The following is a 23,835-nucleotide window of genomic DNA, read 5'->3' on the forward strand; positions in this document are numbered from 1 at the left end:
GCTAGCTCTTCCTGACAGAGAGGTGTCATGTCTGCCTCAGAACAGACAGTCTCACTGCTACCGCCTCCGACACGTGAGAGCCTCAGTCTTCCTCCAGGGCCCAGCGGTCAGCCCTGCGGCGGCACACAAAGCAGCCACAACCAGGGGAACCGGGATATCACACAGCCTTAAAGGGGAAGGCCTGGGTCTGGGGATCAAAGGGAGCTCTGTGTGGAGAACGTTGACCCTTAGCGTAGCAGGCACAGTTTGAAGGTGGTGGTGTGCAGTCGCTATACTAGCTGAAGCAGCCCCTTGTGTGGAGTGGGGGCATTAGCATAATTGCTAGCTGGAATTGTGTCTTTTTTAAAACAACTGTATGTGAACGAACTTGACTCTAGTTAAGTGTTGACGAGGAAATTACATGGTACTTTGGACCAAGCCGTGGCTGCGGTTTCCCCCAAGGAGGGCTGGAAAGGTTCTGACATGAAGGCAGCTCGTACAGTAGTATACAGTGGATCACTGGAGCATAGCTTAGTGTTATATTGGCGACGCTGTGCGTCTTTACTTTCAAACATGTTTAGGGTTGTTTACACACACGGTCTTGAATATAGCAGATGTTTTTTTTTTTTATGAGAAGTGGTTTCGAAAGGCATACAGATGTGCTTAGTGTGTGCATCGTGCTTGTGGCAGAAGAAATATAGCCATAATAAAGCATTGCCACAGCTGAATCGAGAAGCCCTTGTTTCCTTGCTTACTGAGTTTCGATATATAAGAATCACACTCTCCCCTTTTACAGTACTAACGTTGTGATCGAGCTCATTTGATAGAGAGTTCAGAATCATGTTGGACTATCGGTCATCTGGCCCAAGGTGTCATGTCTCTCTCTCTGGCCTGTGTGGCTCCAGAGGGTGTTAGAATGTCTGTTCTGGATTAATGGCCTGTAAAGACAGTAGCACCACGCGTTACCCCTGTAAAAGTCATTAGTCCGTGTCGTAAACCTGGTCAAAGCTCTCCCCCCCCTGTGACACAGCTGCCCTAGATCCACAGGCAGCCCAGCCCAGGCCAGGTGTGTGTGTGTGTGTGTGTGTGTGTGTGTGTGTGTGTGTGTGTGTGTGTGTGTGTCCGTCCGTACTAGTGTTTGTGCGCATGTACTTCTGTGTGCGTGTGTGTGTGTGTCTGTGTGTGTGTGTGTGTGTGTGTGTATGTATGTCTGTCTGTGTGTGTGCATGCATGCGTGTGCATGTGTACCGGCTCTTGCGTCTCAGGGCAAAGAACAAGAGTATGCTGTCTGAGAACTCAGGAGAGAGGAGAGGGGTCACCAGCGTCATGTCAGCCCACACACTAATTCCTGAAGGATAGGTAGAATAATCCTACCCCCGGATCTCCATAGGGGGGGATATCCATCTCCCGTCTCATCATTAGCTCCCTGTCACTTCATTCATCATACCTCACTAGAATACACACTATGTAATGTAATATAGCAGCCTATCTGTCTTTCTCTATATTTCTCTCACTTGGTTCCCACTCTTTCTATCTGGAGATAATGATTCCCATGTGTTTTAATATCCAGCTAATGCAAATACAGTGGGATGCACTGAATGGGTGAATAGAGGAGAGGGAGGAAATCTGTATATGAGCTTCTGGTAAGTGCCTCCATATGTCCAGTCAGTGGGCTCTGACAGAGGGGGCTGAGCACACACATATGTACACACACACACACACACACACACACACACACACACGCACACTCACACACACACACACACACACACACACACACACACACACACACACACACACACACACGCGCACACACACACACACACACACACACACACACTAAGACACACACACACGCACACACACACACACACACACACACACACACACACACACACACACACACACACACACACAGGCTGTGTGTCATAGGGGAGAGCCTAACCTGCACTTTTCTGCTGTGGTCTGCTTTCCTCTACAGCGTGATAATGGAGCACAGACACAGATAGATAACAAAGTCTAGGACAGGCAGGATTAGCAAACCGCAGACTTGCACTCCTTGGCCTCCCTGTCTCCCCCTCACACAGTGATCTAGTCTCCTCTGGCTCTCACCTTCTACTCAGGATTTAGAGAAGAGATCTAATCCTTTCTCTCCAATGGAACATTTGGACTGACAATGGGCTTCTTTCAAGAATGCTTTTAGCTCTGTTTCAGTTCATTTACAGGCACATAAACATAATTATTGAGAATTTAGACTGTCTTTCTTGTCACCAAGTTTCTGCTTTTGATAAATGTTGTGCTACCTAATGGCTGCGGGCTGATCTCTCTCCTATGGTATACAACATTGACTTTGATCAAGTTTTTGGCTTCTCTGAAGACAATTTTAGGGAAACTAGGCAATTGCCTCAATTTTCCAAACCATCTTCTCTCCTCCTTATTGGTTGGGGCTCATGTGGTTAGGTTGGGATTTATGTCCTGATTTATTTATGACCCCAAAAAGGAGTTATGCCTCCCAATGAGTTTCTTGTGATAAATATGTCTGTCTGGTGTGTTTAGATTGGTCCCCCGCTAAAGCATTTGACCTGCCTTGTCTTGATGGCTATAGACATGGCAAACGTTTATGGTCTGTGTTTGTTGGTGAGTGGCCTTGACTTCGTACCCCCCTGGATGCTGATGGGAAAGTGAAGGGATGAGTAAAAATCACGCGTCCATGTGTCATAACTCAGACAGACAGACAGACAGACAGAATGCATATGGCCCACAGAAAGTCCTATCCAAACTAGGGATGGGACAGAATAATCGATTCATTGTTCTGAGGGGCAAAGATGATTTTTTACATTTGGACCTTTAGTCCAGCAAAAGCTCTGCCTGGGCACACTTCAAGAAATGCATGTTGAATGCTCAGAGTCCGCAAGCAATGCTAGCAATGCTTTAGCCCAAACTGACCCGAGTAGCTATTACCACAGACAAATTAAATTCCATGTGGCCGTTTTGATTTCGGGTAGGCTATAGCTAGACTATTGGTAAACATTGTAATTGGAAATGGCTGGACAGCCATAGGCAGCCAGTAGAGAGGAGTGGAAACAGTGAGGGTCCTAACACTAGGCTGACAGTGATGGATAGATAGTAGAAGTAGAAGTATGCACTCCATTAGACTCCTACACCCTCAATCACAAGGGTCACAACCTCTCATCTGACTCTGTGACTCTGTGGGCTTACTGTGCCATGATTCAATAAACAGTTCATTGGACTGAAGGGTATGAATCACTGTACCCTGTCACTATGCAATATGTATGTCTGCAGGTTAAATAAAGGTTCCATTAAAAATGAATAAATACAAACGAACGTGTATGCCAGGCAGGCGTCATACTGAGATGAATGTGAGGTTAATGACCCATATCTCTGGCTGGGTTTTACTCCATGGTTAGTCACTAACTCTGGTCTGTATCTCTGTGTTTTATAGGGTCCTCCTGGTCCCCATGGAAACCCTGGTCGCCCCGGCCCTGCTGGACTCAAGGTTTGTATATCATGTACCGGTACATATTTCACTCTATAGAAACGGGATCAATAATGATCAAGGGGACCCACGATAATGTGTGTGAAACGGCTACTCTGCTCAAGGTTCATATAATGTGCTATGTGTGCTATGTGTTCATAGGGACTTGGCCTTGAAATGAACCTTGTGCATGTACTGCATATTCATTACGCGTAGCTCTCGTCCAGCAGGGATCAATCATAACATAACTGAAACATCAACAGAATGAAAAAAAGAAAAAGACTGCTGACTGTGCCATTTCTCAATTCACATGTGAGAAGCTTACCAGAATACAATGAAAACTCTCTCATGCTGTGAGTCCATACCTAATAATCCATACCCAAAAATGAATTGAATTTCAACATTTTCCACTCTCTCACCCTTTCCCTACAACAGTAAAATGTAATGGATACCAGCCTTTGGCCAGAGATCATGGTAATATCAGGGCCAACCATAACTATTATTGGTATCATTGAGTAAGTGGGAGTTGGAGTCATACCAAGAGTGGTCTAATTTGACCCATATACACTCCAACCTCAAACTGCATACTGCAGTGACATTGCTTGGAGACAACTTGATTTAAACCCCACAATTATGTCCTATTTAAAACTGTAAATGTGAATGGTAAAGAGTGAGAGTGAGTACCGTACACACAGGCGGTATGACCGCTGAGATGCATACACCGATAAGCCAAAACATTATTATTACCACTGACAGGTGAAGTGAAGAACATTGATTGTCTTGTTACAATGGCACCTGTCAAGGGGTGGGAAATATTAGGCAGCAAGTGAACAGTGAAACAGAGTTTGACAACGGCCAAATTGTTGTGGCCAGACAACTGGGTCAGAGCATCTCTGAAATGGCAAGGCTTGTAGGGTGCTCCTGGTCAGTGGTGGTGAGTACCTACTGAGTCTGAGGAGGGACAAACCACAAACCGGCGACAGGATGTTGGGCACCCAAGGCTCATCGATGCGCGACCATATTAGGCATAATACCAACAGCATATTAGGGAGGTGGTCATAATGTTTTGGCTCATCAGTGTATACTATATACTGTACTTAGGTACAGTGGACAAGTGAGTGTGAGTCCACTGGAAGAACGTTCAACGGTGTGAAAAGAGCAGGTGTTCATTTTTGTTTGTCGTAGACTTTAATAGAACAATGAAAACACTGTTGGGATTCAAGTGTGCGTTAAACTTGTAAAGTTTCCACTCAAAACATTTCAGATTGGACATCGAAATAGTATAACTTTCAGGAATGTAGATCTTGGCACCAGTTTCAGTCATGGGCCCATTGAGGAGTAGTTGGTCTAGAGGAAATTTAAAGAAAGACTGTTCGATGCCAACTCGGGGTTTACATGAAAATGTAGAGTTAAATGGAGCGACACGGGTGGTAACGGGGAAAGCTCATGTTTCCACCATCAATAACATAGGAAAAATCACTTTTTTGTGGGCATTTATGTCTTTTCACAGTTTAGGTACTGTACCAACAAACGCATGACTGTTAAGTACAGAAACTGCTGAAATAGGCATGTGCATTTAGAGGTGTGGGTGAAAATGGCTCCCTAGCCTCTTAGTGAAAAAGTGGGGAAGTCATTATTAACTGCATGAGTGCATAGAAGTGTCCCTTGATATACATTTCGGGGCCCCAGCTTTCGCAGTACTGCTTGTCTTGTATCCAACTGCACAGACAGACATTCCTCTACTCTCAATTGCAAATGGTAATGCTTCCTAGAGACCACTACATCCTCTATAGTTATTCTTTATATTCATGTATAGTACTTTATCAAGATGAGGTACTTTAAGTGCATGTCATTTATTATTGTTTAAGTTGCAGGCTGATAAATGGTTTCAGATGCATGAATGGTGGTATGATTTGAAAAAGCCCTGGCCTGCAACACTGGGAGGGTCCGACTGCATCCCACTGCCTGAAAAGGGAAAAGAATGTGTCTGGTCACTCTTAATGGATATTCAGGGCCTTACTGTAAACTAAAATAGTGGAGGGCATAAATGGACTGTGCTCTTGTGTAAATACCACTGAGATAATTGTGTGTGTGTGTGTGTGTGTGTGTGTGTGTGTGTGTGTGTGTGTGTGTGTGTGTGTGTGTGTGTGTGTGCGTGTGCGTGTGTGTGTGTGTATATAATACAGGATACTGAACCCTCCTGGAAATATGAGTCAGCTTGTTGAACAATTGTGTGTGTGTGAACTTGTTCATTCCTCCATACTGTACATGTACAAACTTCTACAGTCCCTGACTTCTGCAGTCCCTGAATATGACGCAATTATTTCATAATTTCACATTACAGTTACGAGGCAATTAAGTTAAGTAGCGGAGAGGCACTATCATTGTATTGAAAACAGATCAACATCTGTTTCTCATTTGGAACAACTGCCATAACGTAACAGGGAAATATCCCTAGAAAAGAAAGTTTGTTGAAATGAAATCAGGGGAGGGGACTGTGGATTGGTCTCCGTCCATTTGTATATTTGTATATTCATACACATGGTATCAAATCACACTGATTGTCCCAAGCCGGGGGGATGCTATAGTAAACAATTCAAACTCCAGAATTTACACTGATTGGCCCAGGGGGGTGGTACATCATTTCGTGCTTCATGTTTACCGTAGATTTGTTTCTTTTGCATCTGTTCCAGGGACGGAAGGGAGACCCCGGCCTTTCACCTGGCAGAGCTCCAAATGGAGAGAAAGTAGGAGTTTGTCTTGCTCTATTACACTGCTACAGCGTGCTGTGCTGTATTACACGGCGGCTACGGCATTCGAGAAAAACAACATCTTCCACTTCCACGCGCGCCTCGACACTTCCTGCTGTTGTAGACGTATTACTGAGTACCAGTCGTTCTCCTGTAGTAGACAGTTGGGCTACAATGGCAGGGAGTGTCGAGACAGAATCGCGCATGCTTGAAGTGGACCCTTTTTCTTTCTCAACGCCGTAGCCGTCCCTTCTACCGTCGCTGCTTTAAGTTCCTAATGTCTCGTTTGAAGGATGGGGCGGTGGGAAACAGTACCACTGAGCTTATGTTCTGTAGAGTTGTTTGTCAAAATGCATAAAATGCCCTGTAACAACCCAGTGACCTACATTTTCCCAAACACTATTTCCCATACATACTGTCTTGCTATACAATGTCCTGTGTTTCTGTAGGTGACAAGGAAAGTAGAAATATCTAGTCCCTTTTACAGGTGATCTCTTATTAACGAGTTGGCTAATTTGATCTCTTATTCCCTAGTTTGCTATATTAGCCTGTGGTTGATACCAAGTAGGCCTGCTTTATGTAACTAATTGTTGTCTTTCTAGGGTGACCTTGGCGTGATGGGACCCCCTGGATTGACTGGCCAAGTTGGTCGAAAGGTAATGAACCACTTTGGCTTATATAATATTGTATTATATAATATTGACACATGTTAGCTCTGACTTTTGCGTAACTAACTGCATTGAGTGAGGATTCAGCCCTTCATTCTTAAACAGGCAGCAAGACGTAGAACTGATTCTCTGAATGAGAGAGTCTTTGAATGGGAGAGTGGACCATATCGAAGTTCACTAAATCACTGCACTGTGACCCTGCCCACTCCTAAATCCCTTTGAGGGAGTCATTCTTGAAAGAAGAGGGCGGGGCGGGTGGGGGGGTCTCTGCCAAGGATTTCTCTCACAGGATGTTTCTTTCTTGTTTGGAGAGAAGCCTAACATGGTCCAGGCATAGCAATACACCTGCATTCACACTCCTCTGCAGCCTTGATAGACTCAAGGGTAGAATAGTTGGATTGTGACATCATCCCATTCGGCTTTCAAAACAAGAGAGCGATTGAGGAGAGTTCAAGCCTTCTCTGGTGGAGATAAATGGCTCGTATTTAACAGTGGGAACCAGACAAAATGCTCCAAATGCATGCTCTCATTCATCCTCTGTGTTCTCAAACACAGAGAATGAGGACAGATTTACCCTCCCCCCCCCCCCCCCCAAACCCCTGGCTTTACTCCAAAGATACTCAAACACACATACAGTATTCATAGTGAACACTTTATTTCATGTTAGCCCTGTCTATCCAAATATTTATGAAATAACACAAAACATACTGTACAGTTCATAAGTCTGAACTTTACAATGTGTAATACAAATCATCCTATCACTGCAAAAGATCAAGTTCAAGTTACCTGACTGCCTTGCCTTGCAGCATGTGCAACATGTGTTTTTTATCAGGAAAACTAAATATGAAAAGCTGGTGGAAAAATTCTTGGAGACACTACCTCTCCTAACTTACCACTGGCTGCGTATCATTGGGTTATTTTCTGCACGTCGGCTGCTGCCAAAGGAGAAATCTGTGGATGCAAGAAGAAACAGTCCATTACAGTCCATACTGTAAGCACGACACACCCCAGAATAGCCAGGATAGGTTGTGGCCATGGCAACCAACTGGTGGTCATTTGGAAATGGCTCTCATCCATATGCCATTCATACACTTGTATCCAAAGCGACTGCATACGTTGTTTACACGCATGCACACAAACTGACACATGCACACACACACACACACACACACACACACACACACACACACACACACACACACACACACGATGTCTGGCGCTATACTCATGTGTTATGCAACAGGTCCATCTGACTGTGATGGGCCATCTGGATGACTCAAGGTTATTTCATTCAGTATAATGGTGAGATGGACTCATGCCTGAATGATCTCTGTAGGACCCTTTCACACATAGTTCCCTGTCATTTCCATGGAATCCCAAGCTATGTCGACCGGGCATTTCCGGCGTTCACACATGCCGGTTGATTCCTGTGTTGCGCGATCTACTTGAATCATTGCATTTAATACATGCATTCAACTGGATGCAGAACTGGGGTGGGACGGGCACGTGGGACTGCCATGTACCATATCTGCCATATTATACCTCTGTTTTATATTTTAAAATATGATGATAAATACATGTGGGACAGAGGTATGATATGTGGCAGATATGTGGTGTGTGGTGGTCTCGCGCGCCTGTCTCATTCCAGCAAGTCAACTCGTATTACCAGTGCTTACCATCACCAAGTTTGCTCGCCAACTAAAGCACTTGATTACTGTTGATATAAACATACTATACTAGACCAAAAGCACAGTATGGGAGAACTTGGTGATAAGCATAATACGAGGTGACTCAATTAGACATATTGCTATGCGCTCTGGGCTCTATCGCTCTCTTTATGCGCTGTGGGCTCTCTTGACTGCGCAATGGAGGACAGCTGGGAGGAGACTGTGTGTGTGTCTATATCACAAAAAGTACATTTGAGAAGTAAAAGTAAGCTAGCTAAGTAAGTAATCTAGCTGATTGGAAACGAAGTACTATCAAGTTAGAATTAGAGAAGATCAGGGTGCCCCGCGGTGGCGTAGCGGTCTAAGCACTAGCCACTAGTGCAAGCTGCCCACCGGGGACTGGGATCAAATCCTGGTCTCGCCAGACCCGGATATGGCCGAGGCACACAGGGAGCGGCATATTGAGCGGCCGCTCCAGAGGGCGGTATAGGACTATTTCCGGACAAGGATCCGTCGCGCAACAGCGGTGCCGGAATAACGGTGCTGGGCTCGAGGAGCCAGTCAGCTAGTCTGCCTGGCGATCTCCTCTGGGGCTGCCGGCCACGGGGTCGTGCGGCGGATCCTACGCAATAGGCAGGGGATAATTGGATGCTAGGTTGGGTTCAATTGGATACCAAATTGGGTGAAAAAGGGATCAAATCTGATTTTTTTTAATTTTATTTTTTTTAGAGAAGATCTAAGTTGTGTTTTCTTGCTGGTCTCGCTGACTTCAACTACAATGCATCCTTTGAAAAAAATGGTGGGATGTAAGGATCTTGTAACATCGCAAACAATAGCAGCATTGAAATAGTTTAGTTTATGTTCAACTGGAAAAGGTAGTGAGCGCAGATTTTCGTGTTTTGACTTTGCTGGGAGTTCGTTAAAAATGCCTTTCAACAAAGAACCATGGAGCCGGTGAGACTGACATATATATATATATATATATATATATATATATATATATATATATATATATATATATATGTCATATATCATACCTCCACTATGATTGGAAATGATTGCTGGTTGCGCGATGCAGGACAGCTGTGAAAGGAGACAGAACAGGCAATGTTCAGGCTTCCGTTCAGACATACAGCGACCCTGGAAATTGCATGGAATCTACTGGGAAGGCTCGTATGTGTGGAAGGGGCTTATGATAGAAATCATGGAAAGTACTGGAGGGTAGAGGGAAAAACGTTTATTCTTCCATGGACTGTAAATGATGGTAATTGTGGATGAAACCTGGGTGAGGACAGAGGGTGACTCCTCCTATTCTCAAACACGGTTCCAGGTGGGATTAATTATTCACCATGGTTAGCATTTGAATGCTCAGAAACATGTTTGGAGGCTGAGAGGTACAGGAAGGCAAAAGTGAGTACTGGAAGTACGTCATTGCCTTCAGTAGTCATCGATTCGCAGAGTAATCATCAGATGTACTGATTAATCCCAGAAGACCCCTCTAATTGATGTAATTGTTAACAAAATAAGGTCATTTTCTGTCAGGGAAAAAAAAGTCAAAGTACATTTCACAGATGCATTTGTTACAAAGTGTTTCACAGCAACCTGGGCCTAAAGCTACAGTAGGTGTACCCTATGCACCCTTGTTATGTACCCTAAACCCTCACTTACCCTGTGACCTGGCTAGCTGTTGGCCACCACTTGCTGACTTAGTCTCTGGGAGCTGTACAGTATCCCTGGCCTGAGGCTGGCCTGGGTTTGGCCTACATGGGGCTGGCCTGGGTTTGGCCTACATGGAGCTGGCCTGGGGCTGGCCTGGGGTTGGTCTGGGGCCAGAAACAGCTTCTCACACTGTGGGAAATGTGTAAGAGATGTTATTGGCCAAGCTGCAGTCAGCGCTGTGGCTGAGGCTGTAAAATAATGAGACAGGCAGGGCAGGGCAGGGCAGGGCAGGCCAGGGCAGGGCAGGCAGTTGTATGGGGGAAACTGTCACACTGTGCGGAGCATTACCAGCCCTGCTCTGGACTTCTCCGCTCTCTCCACAGCCAAACATGATGGACTTACTCTGTCTTCATCTACTTCATCATGGTCTTCCCAGACATGTACTGTAATCACATTCACGACACCTTCACTTTCTGGGTATTATTTGTTCAAGAGAAAATTATGTTTATTCAGGCGTGTTATTTGTGCAAAGGACCTTTTTTCTGCTAATCCCTCTCATAGTGGATATATTGAACAGGAGGAGTGCTGAAAGAGGTGAGGATGTGAAGCCAACCTCTCATTTATGAAAAAATAATCCAATGGAAAGACCATTGTATGTCTGCCAATGTTCTTACTGCTTCATAGGAGAGGTTATACCGTGTCATTTTGTACTTGGCCAAACAGCTGGCCAGGGTCAGGGGTCAAGACCCTGCCACTCTCCGACATCATTACAGTAGGCTGAAGAGATGAATGCATGGAGCAGCAGACACACACACACACACACACACACACACACACACACACACGCCACACACCACACACCACACACACACACACACACACACACACACACACACACACACACACACACACACCACACACCACACACCACACACACACACACACACACAGAGGGACTCCCAGGGGTTGATTATTTCCCCTTAATTTTAACTGTACTGTGCTGTACTTTACTGTTGGCTGCACGGCCCAGACACATTCTTCCCTATTGCTCCACAGTCGTGCGTTGGCGTAGACACAAGCCTCATCTACTCTTTTAGTCCCCTCCTGGGAGCTGGGTAGTGGGGCATTATGTAATATATTTCCGAGGCTGCTGAGGGACATTGTTCTTTGTCTTTAGCTACAGTACTGGATGATTGCTACCAGAATTTCAATAAGTTGAAATTTGGGTCACCTGTTTAAAATCACTGATTTATTTCACTGACGACTCAGGCTTTCTCGAAGTACTTCATAATCCCCATATGTACACTGCGGGACCAGGGGCTTGAGGGCCTTTTGGCATGGACACTGTGGTGGTAGCTAGCTGTGTGTTTACATTGAGGCTAATCTCTAGGGCTTTTGGCATGCGGCGGTTTACTTTGCCCTGCTGCTGAAAGGCAGCGGCATCGGCATGGGGCTTGGTGTAAGTCATGTGGAGGAGCTCAAAGGATATGCTTCTGTGTTCCCTCACCAGGATGTCAGCCAGCTAGCTACAGTAGCTAAGTATTCTCAATACAGACCAGATATCGGTCCCACACAGTATATGTCCCTAGTTCTGAGAAAATAGGTCCATTAGTCATGTTAGCTTGTTGTTCTTTTCTAAGTGCTTCCTCGATACACTGATTAACAATGTTGTGAAGTTGACTTAGCCGTCAGAGTAGGTTAATTTGCATATAACAGCTTTAATTATTCATAGAATAGAGTCTGTACAGTGTTATTCTAAAGCGTGGATTTTTGTTCCTAGGAAACTGCTGCATCTGAAAGGTATACAAAAGCACCGTACTGTGCTCATCCATTATTCATAATGTTGTGGTAGGAAAGCAGTGTACTGTGCAGTGTTTGTTTGTCTCATACTGAGAACATTTTAGAAAATGGCTTGCTGTTTCATAACCTCTTAACTGTTTAGTTGTTGTTGTTGTTGATTTTTGGGGTCTGTTAAACCAAATCACCCATAGCCTCTTAAATATAAAGAATTAAGTATTTGCTTTTTTACAAGCTAATTAGGTAAGGCTATTAGGTCTTGTCCTTTAAAAACTCATAAAATCCTCAACATGATTCCAGATTCCCAGGGCTGACATGTTGTTATCATTACATTAGTGACCAGCTTGAATCTCAAGATTCAAAGAGCTCTCTGATCACGTCAACACCATATGCTCTCTACCTTTGAGTTCAAATGAGTCTTGGTGCGGTGAAGTAACAGAAATGATGCATATGGTATGCAGACTATATGGACTGTAGTTGTTTGATCCAAATCATGCCCATACAAAAGGGAATTTATTGTTCCTCTATTCACAGGGACATAAAGGCCATCCTGGTCCTCCGGGTCATCCAGGAGATCCTGTGAGTACTCTATTGTTACTCTATTGTCACTCTACTGTTACTCTGCTGTTACTGTACTGTTACTTTATTATTACTCTATTGTCACTCTATTGTTACTCTGCTGTTACTTTGCTGTTACTGTTTCTCTACTGTTACTGTTTCTCTACTGTTACTGTTTCTCTACTGTTACTGTTTCTCTACTGTTACTCTACTGTTAATGTTACTCTACTATTTGACAAGTCTGTATTCTCTATAGAACTGAGAACTGAGTTCTCTATTTTTCTTATGTTATATGTCCTGGATGATGTGTGATCAGTAGTGTTATTAATTGTTTATAGTTTGGGTTAGTTTGTCCTATCGTCACATGGTACTGCAGATTCGAGATGACACTGTGATAAAATTGGTTATTGATTGCATGGCGTGCTGTATTTGCCATGGTTATTGTGGAACTCCCCTCATTTTCGCCTTAATCTGACTCACTGTCTCTAAGCCATTGCAGCAGCTGTTTTCAGAAATGAATCAACCGCTCTCCATCTGCCTTGCATTGTGTTTACCCAACACAGCGAGCGCTATGGCTGCTGCTAAAAAAAGATGAATTCCGCCTCATGCCTTTCACAGAGGGAGAAAACAGAGAGGAGAACAACAATAGATTCAGAAGGAGACATTTGGCCTTGACAGAGGACGATGTCACACACACCAACACATTAGCACTTAAGGAATCTTGGCCGGAGAGGGGTTTTGGCAGGACTGAAAGTGGGCCAAACAGTCTGGACACCCCAGGTCACTCCTTCCAGGATTCCTCACTAGTACAAATAGTGTGTAATGTGTATTGTGTAGTGTGTAGTGTAGTGTAGTGTGTACTCCAGTATCACTGCAAAGAACGTGTAGTTTCACTTCTCTGTTGCCGTCTACTGTGCTGTGTTCTCACATTCCTCAGAACTACAAATAGTGTTGAACTCTAAGGAGTACGCACTGTAACAGAGACTATGGCTGTGTTCCAAAATGCGTTCTTGCACTCTATCTAGAGCGTGTACTGTACACAGCCTATGTATGTAGTACTTTATCATTGATATTACTCTCCTATGTCCTACCGTAGGGATCTCACATTGAAGACACGTGTTTGGTTTTCCTTTGGAAATTGAAAAAAATGCATAATGCATAAATATTATGATCCGCAACCTATAATTACTGTGGTCGGCTGTTGGCTTTCAATACAAACGGGCAGCAATTTTTCCAGATGCATTCATTAAACCCCATGTTGATCTTTGCATACATTAAGAAACATTTTATGAAGGGGTGCATTCAAAATTGATTTCCCCACATGGAAACGATGACTCATCTTAATTGGTGTATCATGATGAGGGAAAACATTTCAAGGAACAGACTTCTGTACAGTATGCAAACAGTATGTGGTTGCACCACATTATAAGACGGCCTCTGCCTACTGGGAAGTTAATTAAATGTAGACAGTGCCAACATCCGCAATGGCTCTAAACTCTGACTAAACAAAAGGCTTTTATAACTGTTTGGAGTTTAACCCCTAGCTCCTCCTCATTGACGTCAGTTAGTCCGGGGCATCCGGAACTCGAGCCCCGAATGTTTTATGAGTAGCCCTGGATCTCCGTGTCCTGGGGGGGGAAAAAAGTTGCGATCTACCGCAATGATCACTGTCGATTTAGCACAACCGCCCGCTAACCCTAACCCTCAACATAAATCTCAGCTAACCGGGTTAAGCCCCCAATGTTTCAAGATCCTAACAACGCCTCTGCTGCTTCTTCTCCATTACTCTCCTCCTCCTTCTTCCACTGAGGATGACACTGCTATTGTGTCACGCCCCCCTCCCTTCGCCTCACTCTTTCTCTTTCTCTCTGCAGGGTGCTCGAGGAGACGACGGAAGCCCAGGGGCCAAAGGTTATCCTGGCAGGCAGGTGCAGTAAATCTACTGTTGCGGTGATGGTTAAACAGGGCTACACACACACACACACACACACACACACACACACACACACACACACACACACACACACACACACACACACACACACACACACACACACACACTCACACAGAACACTGAGTGGAAACTAGAGAAGGAGAGGAAGGTGTTTTGGAAAAGGACACACTAATAATAATGATAATAATAACTGCCAAGCTGCCGACCTTGCGATCATTAGACGCCGGCTCTGCCCCCTGAGCCACCACCACCCCTTACAACTGAGGTTGTACAACAACACCTGTGGTGCAGGGGAGGCTGGTGGAGGTAGAAATCAGAGGATGGGCTCAGTGTAATGCGTGGAAAGGAATCTGTTTGATTTCATCATTCCTTTCTTTGAGTTTTGAGTTGCATTTCATGCACGAAAGGCATTATATAAATAACGCTTTACTTACTTACTTACTTACTTACTTACTTACTTTCCATGCATTACAATGAGCCCATCCTCCGATTTCTACCTCTACCAGTCTCCACATCTGTGGTGAAATAAGCGTTGTATTTGTTTCCGATTTGATGCCCCTAATCTTGACAGGAAATCAAATGTCAAAATGTATTTAACTTAGTAGGCAGTCCTTCAAACAACAAAAATGCAATAAAAGTGTGACTAATGGGGTGACTCCCTCGATACCAATACATTTCCGCCTTCTTTCGCAAAGCTCACACTGTGAGTGTTTTTCAGCAGCCCACTTCTGGGAATATAATTTAAAAAGTCCCCGTAGCGTTGTAGTATTTAGTTTGCTCTGCATTGTAAAACATGCTTCCTCCCTCAGGTTTTGCACGTTTGAAACACACACACACACACACCCACACACACACACACACACACACACACACCCACACTCACACACACACACCCACACACACACACACACACACACACACACACACACACACACACACACACACACAGATGGGAAAATGCTCACAGCTCGGCATGCTGGAAAATGTTTACGACAGCTTAGAGTTCTATTAGCCTAACGTTAATGTTCATTTCTGAGCCTATGTTCAATTAGGTCATCTTGACTTTCATAGGGAGATTTTTTCTTTGCTTTTGCTGTTTGACTACCTAACAAGATTGTCGTTCCACTTATATCTGTATCTTAGTCTCATGCAAACTCCTTAATATAAACACAATACCGCTTTGTCAGTTATTTGGAATCGTCGCAAAGATTTTGTGAACACACAGCCAACAGTCGTTCATCATAATATTATTATTGTACACTGGTCTGGTCTGATGATGAACAAGAACAAAATTAGGTTCAAACCAAATGCACTCCGTCTGTGTTTTTATAACCATGAATATAGGAAGAGTTGGATCACTAACTGATGTGTAACCATGGTAACCATGTTCCTTGTTCCATAGGGTTTGCCTGGGCCTGTTGGGAATATGGGGCCTAAAGGCAGCCGGGTAAGTCACCTAGAAGTTAAGGAACTATTCACTTTGGAACAAATGACTTGAGAGTAATGTCAAAAAATGCTCTGCTTGATCCTCTTGAATGCTCCTGAATATGCAATGTTTTTACTTGTTTGATATCTGTACTGTTCTTCATGTAGAGGCCTCCACGGGAGGCTGGGAATCAGAGGTAGGAATCAGAGGAGGGTCTCATTGCATTGCATTGCATGGAATGTGTATACTGTTCCTCATTCCATTACATGCATTTACAATGAGCCTGTCCTCAGATTTCTACCTCCACCAGCCTCCACAGATGTAGGCCTACCATACAGTACATTCCAACTGTACTTCATCTAGCTGTGTCTATCGTGCTCTCTAGTACATACAACCAGCCAGAGTGCCGCCTGCCCAGTACACACCTGTAACATAATCTGTAACAACATGTAATACATATCTATCAGTATTGTGTTGTAATGTAAACACAAGTAAGAGGAAGCGTGTGTTGGTACACACCCCCCGCCACCACATTGTAAAGCACTTCCAGAGGTCTTGTTGTGTGAAGTGAAGTATGCAATGCATGTGAAATGACTTATAACCAGACCAGAGCGGGCACATAAGGAGACCCATGTTGTAAACACTGGCCTGTCTGGCCCTGTTAACTCTCCGTGATGGTAATGACATGAGGTTTTTGCGGTGACTGCATGATTGCAATGGCAGAGGTCTTTGTGGTGAGGGTGTAGAAATGTGAAGTATTATACATGTGTGCCTGCTGCTGCCATGCCCGGCCTGCTGGTCTGGCTTACATCTGAAGATAAGTATTTTACAATATAGCCCTGGTCGATCCTTGGATTGGAGACTTGGATTGCTCCTGGGGGAATTTGGGGATTTCTTACATTTTACATTTACATTTTTGGCATTTAGCAGACGCCTTATTCCAAAGCGACTTACAATCAATACATTTGAATACCAAGCATGTGAATCAGCAATCCACCATTCGTTGCAGGAAGAGAAATCTAGCTCGGGCCCGGGGCCACTGATAGAAGGCCCCGGGCCCGGGCCCTGTAGCATGGCTGCTCCCATCCACTCTTGGAGCTGTTGTTGTTGTTGTTTTGTTTTTGTTTTTCATGTAACCTCAAATGTTATCACCCCCCTTCGTCTTCATGTTCTGTTGTCCCTCTGTCTCTCCAATCCCCCTCCTCTCCTCTCCCCCCTCCCCTCCACTCCTCTCCTCTCCTCCACGAGCAGCTTCCCCCAGGACTCATCCGAGATCCCTGACGTGAGGGTATGTGCCCTTGGACTACATCGTGGAAGCCAGCACCATGCAGTCCATGGGCATATACACTTGCTTCAAGGCTTAGTTCTTCACGGAGGTCCCCCACACCCCCTGATGCCCCAGCAGCACACGTTGATGGAACAGAACAGATCAAAGTGTCACTGCTGAGCTGATCACCATAGAAACGTGTTAGAAGAACTGATGATCTAATGTATATTCTTCTTCATCTCCTTCATTCCAATCCTTTCTCTCTTCCCCCATCACTCTCCCCCCTCTCCTCCTTCCCCCCTCTCTCATCTCTCTCTCTCTCCCCCTTTCTCCCATCTCCCACTCCTCACCCCTGCAGGGTTTCATAGGAATCCCGGGACTTTTTGGGCTTCCTGGACCTGATGGAGAGAGGGTAAGTAGAGTATCTCTGAACTCACTTATTCCATAATGTGAATATGAAACCACCGTATGAATATCAATATCCTAGAATCTGAGGATTTGTATTCGTTTGTACTAATACTTAGGTCAAAAGCCTCAAAGTGTTCCCTGTCCGTATGGGTGGCACACTCAGTGTCATTATCATCAGATCTCACTCTCTCGTGAGTCTAAATGATTGTGAAATAGAGGAGCTTACGGTACACTGGATGAAATACTAGTAGTAGCTAGGCACGCTCCACCAAACAGTTCCCGATAGGCAACAGAGTAACAGTAGGCCCTTCTCATAATATTTGCCCAGGATCAAGAGCTGGTGGAATTCCAGCCATCCCCACTGTTTGGGATAATAGTCAGAAGCGAGGGTAATATATGGGAGCTGGAGTAACAGGCTGCTTTGGATTAGACAGGCCAAGACTCCTTTTCCTATCGCTCCTTAGAGCACGGGATCAGAATGTTGTTTAGAGTGTGTCTTTTAACACTTTTGCACTAGATTATGCTAACATATTTTTTTGGTCCAAATATATGGAATCATCATTCTCTTTCTTTTATGCCCCCCCACCCCCCTCTTTTTTTTTCTTTCTCTTTTTCTCTCTTTCTCTCTTTTCTATTCTTGTCTCCTCCTCTGTTTCCTGTCTTCAGGGAATTCCTGGAGTTCATGGGAAGAAGGGCAAGATGGGTAGGCCGGTAAAGTTTTCTCTCAACATATTTTTTCAGACATCCTTTATTGTTATGAATGCAATACCATACCATGAACCTGAAGGCCTTTTCATGCAGCCTGTTAGTTGTTAGGCATATTAAGCAGATTAACTGTATGACATGGCGTTATTCAGTGGAAGAGTCCAGTTTTTAAGGAGACTCTTTAGCTTTGTCTCAGCCATAAATGTGTGATTGATGTTGTTTTAGCCCTCCCGATAGCTTCCCTGTAGTCCTCCCCTAAGACTATACAGTATATATATATATCATCTGTGAATAGGATGAACTGTCTACAATTAGGGCACCAGTGGGTACTATTGCCAAATAGCCCATGAATGCTACCTAATTAATCATTCTATGGGGCATTCACTGGAGAGCCCTGTTTTTTGTATTGTGTATATCAAGGGACTGTCATTGTATCGGAGCAACGTTTAATGCGGTGAAGCGGTTGAGGTTTTGGCACCCAGAACAGCTGACCACAGACCAGGGAAGTCTCGTTGGCGCCTGGATGTGGCGGTTTCAATTCTCCCACCAACAAACGAGCCGGGCTTACATGGAAAATACTGATGGCCGTAACGACTTACGTAATAGAGACATTTTCCCAAGAACAGTTTTAAAAAACTTGGACGATTAAGTGATTTTCCTTGACCGCCGGTGGTTAGTGAATGAAAGAAGCACCGCATGGCAGAGAGAGCTGTTTCGTTTGATGGCACCAACAAGCCCTTCCCCTTCGCGTCTTATTGTGTTAGAGTTATTGGGTCCTAAAGTGTGGTCACTCTGAGATTATGCTAAACCAACCCCGACTACTGGACAGTACTCTAGACTAGACTCAGGACTACAATAGCTCTCACAAAAAATTACACAGTGAATAGAATGTGTCAGCAGATTGCCCCAGACGCCGACACTACCTCGTGCTACTACCAGTGCAGTCGTATTCAGGTCAGACCCCGTTCCAGAGTTGAGGAACCATGTGTTTTTGTTCAAACCAATACAACCGTTGTCGTTCTTGGAGAGAGGAGCGATTTTCCACACGTCTCTATGGTGTCACATTGAGGCAATTACTCCTTTTTTACTTTTCCTAGATTTGCCTAATGCTGAAGTCCACATTCTGCCACAAAAACTAATTGTTTGTGTGAGTGATTGCCATAGAACTGTGAGTGAGTGCCATAGAACTGTGAATGAGTGCCATAGAACTGTGAGTGAGTGCCATAGAACTCCCATAGTTTCGTCTGATTTGCCACTTTCCATCTGACTGTGGGAGAGACCTCCTCTACTGTGAGTGTCGTTCATCATCCATTGTGTAACTACAGTGCTTGTCTTCTGCGGCGGGGCGCTCTCTGCAGCCATGCGCCGGAGCGCAGATCAGTGTTGACCTTGGCGTAGGGACAAGCACACGTTGAGCGTACGGCCCCGCCGAGCGCCAACACTCTTGTTCTCCGTCATAATGGACCAGTGATCACAAGGCGGAGAAAAATGCACCGTCAGCAGATCTCCAGGCCAGGCAGGCATGCAAGGAGGGAGGCAGGGAGGGAGGCAGGCAGGCAGGCAGGCAGGGAGGGAGGGATGCAGGCAGATAGTGAGCCAGGCAGGCAGGGAGGCAGGCAGGGAGGCAGGCAGGCAGGCAGGCAGGGAGGGAGGGGGGCAGGAAGGCAGGCAGGTAGACAAGTAGACAGGCAGGCAGGTTGGCAGGCAGGCAGGGAGGGAGGGAGGGAGGGAGAAAAGCAGGCTGGGAGGGATGGAGGGAGGGGGGGAAGCAGGCAGGTAGACAGGCAGACAGGGAGGGAGCAAGGCAGGCAGGGAGGGAGGGAGAGAGGGAGGGAGAGAGGGAGGGAGGGAAGCAGGCAGGTAGACAGGCAGGTAGACAGGCCGGCAGGCAGGCAGGGAGGGAGGCAGGGAGGGAGGGAAGCAGGCAGGCAGGCAGGCAGGCAGGGAGCGAGGGAGGGAGGGAGGGAGGGAAGCAGGCAGGTAGACAGGCAGGCAGGCAGGGAGGGAGGGAGGGAAGCAGGTAGATAGACAGGCAGGCAGGTAGGCAGGTAGGCAGGCAGGCAGGCAGGCAGGCAGGCAGGGAGGGAGGGAGGGAAGCAGGCAGGCAGGGAGGGAGGGAGGGAGGGAGGGAGGGAGGGAGGGAAGCAGGTAGATAGACAGGCAGGCAGGCAGGCAGGGAGGGAGGGAAGCAGGCAGGCAGGGAGGGAAGCAGGCAGGCAGGCAGGGAGGGAGGGAGCAAGGCAGGGAGGGAGGGAGCAAGGCAGGGAGGGAGGGAGGGAGGGGGGGGAAGCAGGCAGACAGGCAGGCAGGCAGACAGGCAGGCAGATAGACAGGCAGGCAGATAGACAGACAGGCAGGCAGGCAGGCAGGCAGACAGGCAGGCAGGCAGACAGTCAGGCAGATAGACAGGCATGCAGGCAGATAGACAGACAGGCAGATAGACAGGCAGGCAGGAAGTCTGTCCCCAGGGCTTGTTAGAGCTGCTGCCAGTGCAGCGCGCTCCCAAACACTCAACCATGGAATTTCCTGCCAGTCTCCAAGGAATGAAGACCGCGGACGTGTTTGCAGCATGCTTATGTGTGCTGTTCTGCAAAACCTCTAGATTGAGATGATTATGGTTGTTTGCTGACGCTGTGTTTGCTGTAGCCCACTCTCTTGTGTATACACACGTCCAAGAGCAATACAAATAATGACAAAGCAAGTCTTTTGAACATGTGTCCACAATATGTACATAAACAACAGCGAGCATTGTATTGCATTATTTGTGTATGAAATGTGCTTTACAAATGAAGTCGTTTGAATGAAGTAGAAGCCGCACACTCCACATTCCAGATGCAAAAAGTGTCGATTTCTTTTTAATTAACAACGGTTTCGGCCGTAGTCTTTGTCAAGTCTTACTTACAAATAAAGTCGACATTGATTGATGGATTGTTTTTTGGAGGATGTTGTGGTCGGTGTGTTTTTCTGCAGGACAGGATGCTGCTGTGTGTCATTCATGGTGTCTCTAGCTGTGTTACTACAGCGCTATGCCACCTCGGCACAGAGTGATAACACGGCTGTACTCTGTTTGTTTCCCCAGGGGTTTCCAGGGGGCTTCGGGGAGCGGGGACCGCCCGGTCCAGACGGGAACCCAGTAAGTCACTTCCTGTCACAGTCTCCCACCTGTGTTTCCTGCCTCTTTCACTAGGTTTCATACACATGGTAACATGTTCTCTGCCACTAGGAAATGCAGGGAGGGAGGGAGGGAGGGAGGAAGGAAGGTATGTTTGTGTATGACAGAAGGAAGGTATGTTTGTGTATGACAGTGTGACACCTGTCATAAGCTACAGCGTCACCACACACAGACATACACACACACACACACACACACACACACACACACACACACATAGACACACACACACACACACACACACATAGACACACACACACACACACACACACACACACACACACACACACACACACACACACACACACACATATACACACACACATACACACACACACACACACACACACACATGCCCACGTCACGCTTGATGAATTGAAATGAGCTGGTACATACTGTACATAGCCTTGATTTTTCCACTGTGGGGAATTACGGGTCTCAGTGTTCCTGGAAGTCCTAATTCCGGAGGATATCCTCGTCCTGAGCTCTTAATGACTGCAGCCTGAGAGTTAATTAGTGTGCCACAAGTGTCTCTATCTGCTCTTTGATCCAGTTGGACCACAGCACTGGGGTCACAGAACTGTGGACACATGCTCATTAAAATGTTGCATTAACATCCATGTGTACGTGTGGCCTTACAGCACCAGAGTATATCGGAGTTATTTCACAGAGGGGTCGACAGAGGGCAGGGGCCAGGGCTTGGTCAGTACCAGGGGAGGCTGGTGGACGTTGAAATCGGAGGATGGGCTTGTTGTAATTGAATGGAAACCTATGTTTGATACCATTCTTCATTCCATTCCATGCATTACAATGAGCCCATCCTCCCATTGCTACCTCCACCAGCCTCCCCCTGGTGTGAACCATAACCACAAATCGCAGCAGTGCTGGATGGATGCGCTGTTTGAGGGCCAGTAGGGGGCACTCTGTCCACAGGTCAAAATACTGATATCCCCCAGCCTCAAAGCAAGAGAGGGGAACACATACTCTTCAAAGTAGAGGAGAATTCTGTCAAATAAAGCAATTTCTAAGAACACTTCCCTAGCTGTCAATCCCGTGTCCCATTTTGACACGAGAGCATCTGTGGTCAGGACATGGACTGTGAAACCAGCTGTTTGACTGACAGGTCTAGTGTGATATCATGATTGGCTGACCTCTGCAGACCTCTCCAACACCATTTCCTGCCATTCCAGCGGGGAGAGGGAAAGTTCTAGCTGACTGAATCCTTCTTCATTCATGGGGAAGGGACAGGAAGGCCACACTGGGCTCTGTAACATCTATCTCCCCTTTTTAGATTTTTAAAAAAAAGTTCTCTCTCTCTCTTTTCATCGGGGCTGCTGCTTGGAGAGGATGTGGGCATGGTTCAGAGCAGTGGGGTAGTTACCCCGGACAACAAGCCCCTCTCTGTGTGTCGCGCCAGGCGCTCTTTCATTAGGTTGGCCCGGGATGGCCAGATGGGAGCTGCAGATTGTACAAGCTATCAGGGGACGACACACACACACACACACACACACACACATGATTAGGCTCTCTCCCTCCCACCTTCCCCTCCAGCCGTAGGAACACGAAGCCTCTCTTCTGCCGGTGTTTGTTTAGAATAGAGCCCTATAACCTTAGCAATCTGCTCCCTCTCCTAGGGCGAGCTGGGAGCCCCTGGTCCTGACGGAGTTCTTGGCCTCATTGTAAGTATTTAAAGCTATCTGAAGCCTCCTCTCTCTCTCTTCTAACCTTCACAACTCTCTGGGGCAGTAGGGTTGGTTTTGAGATGCCTGCATGCTATTCAGCCCACTTAGTGATAATCACAGCACAATATCGGTCCCAAACATTACCATATATAGGCCCCTTTTCAGCTACATTGATCTGTACTCTATTCTGGGAAAGTGGATGAAGTTATTGTGGGAGAGCCACTTGTCGTATTGAGTTCTGTATTTCCCTCTACAGTGTGTGTGTGGCCTAGTTTTGTGTATTCCCCCTTTACAGTGTTTGTGTGTCTGTGTCTGTGTCTGTGTGTGTGTGTGTGTGTGTGTGTGTGTGTGTCTGTGTGTATTTTGTTGGTGGCAGGGAGACATGGGCCCTATTGGCATCATGGGTTTACCAGGACCATTCGGACTCAAGGTAATTCAACTAAACACAATTAATTTTGTTGTCGTTTTCTTTGTTTGTTTAGATTTGGAATAATGAATGTGGGTGTAATAGGGTATGCCCAGTGCATTGCATTACAACGTTTGATTTGTTTTGGTTTGCACATCTGTGATTGGGTATTTTTCAGGGGGTACCAGGAAACCCAGGAGAACCAGGACTGAAAGGTGATAAGGTGATCTGAATACTCCCT

General features: G+C 45.9%; 1 protein-coding gene across 1 annotated transcript in view; it reads left to right on the forward strand.

Annotated features, from left to right (window-relative positions):
- The window catches only part of LOC308157355 (collagen alpha-1(XXVII) chain B-like), a gene marked incomplete at both ends in the record, with an annotated part of 60,833 nt that overhangs the window by 12,214 nt on the left and 24,784 nt on the right, over positions 1-23,835 (forward strand). Inside the window, 12 exon segments of the mRNA XM_080530902.1 lie at positions 3,443-3,496; positions 6,169-6,222; positions 6,828-6,881; positions 12,551-12,595; positions 14,449-14,502; positions 15,931-15,975; positions 17,580-17,633; positions 18,296-18,340; positions 21,414-21,467; positions 23,141-23,185; positions 23,565-23,618; positions 23,773-23,817. Coding sequence (XP_080387028.1) covers positions 3,443-3,496; positions 6,169-6,222; positions 6,828-6,881; positions 12,551-12,595; positions 14,449-14,502; positions 15,931-15,975; positions 17,580-17,633; positions 18,296-18,340; positions 21,414-21,467; positions 23,141-23,185; positions 23,565-23,618; positions 23,773-23,817 — 603 coding nt within the window.

Source organism: Nansenia antarctica (assembly GCF_963989245.1).
Source record: "Nansenia antarctica genome assembly, chromosome: 5".
In the NCBI taxonomy this organism is placed as follows: domain Eukaryota; kingdom Metazoa; phylum Chordata; class Actinopteri; order Argentiniformes; family Microstomatidae; genus Nansenia; species Nansenia antarctica.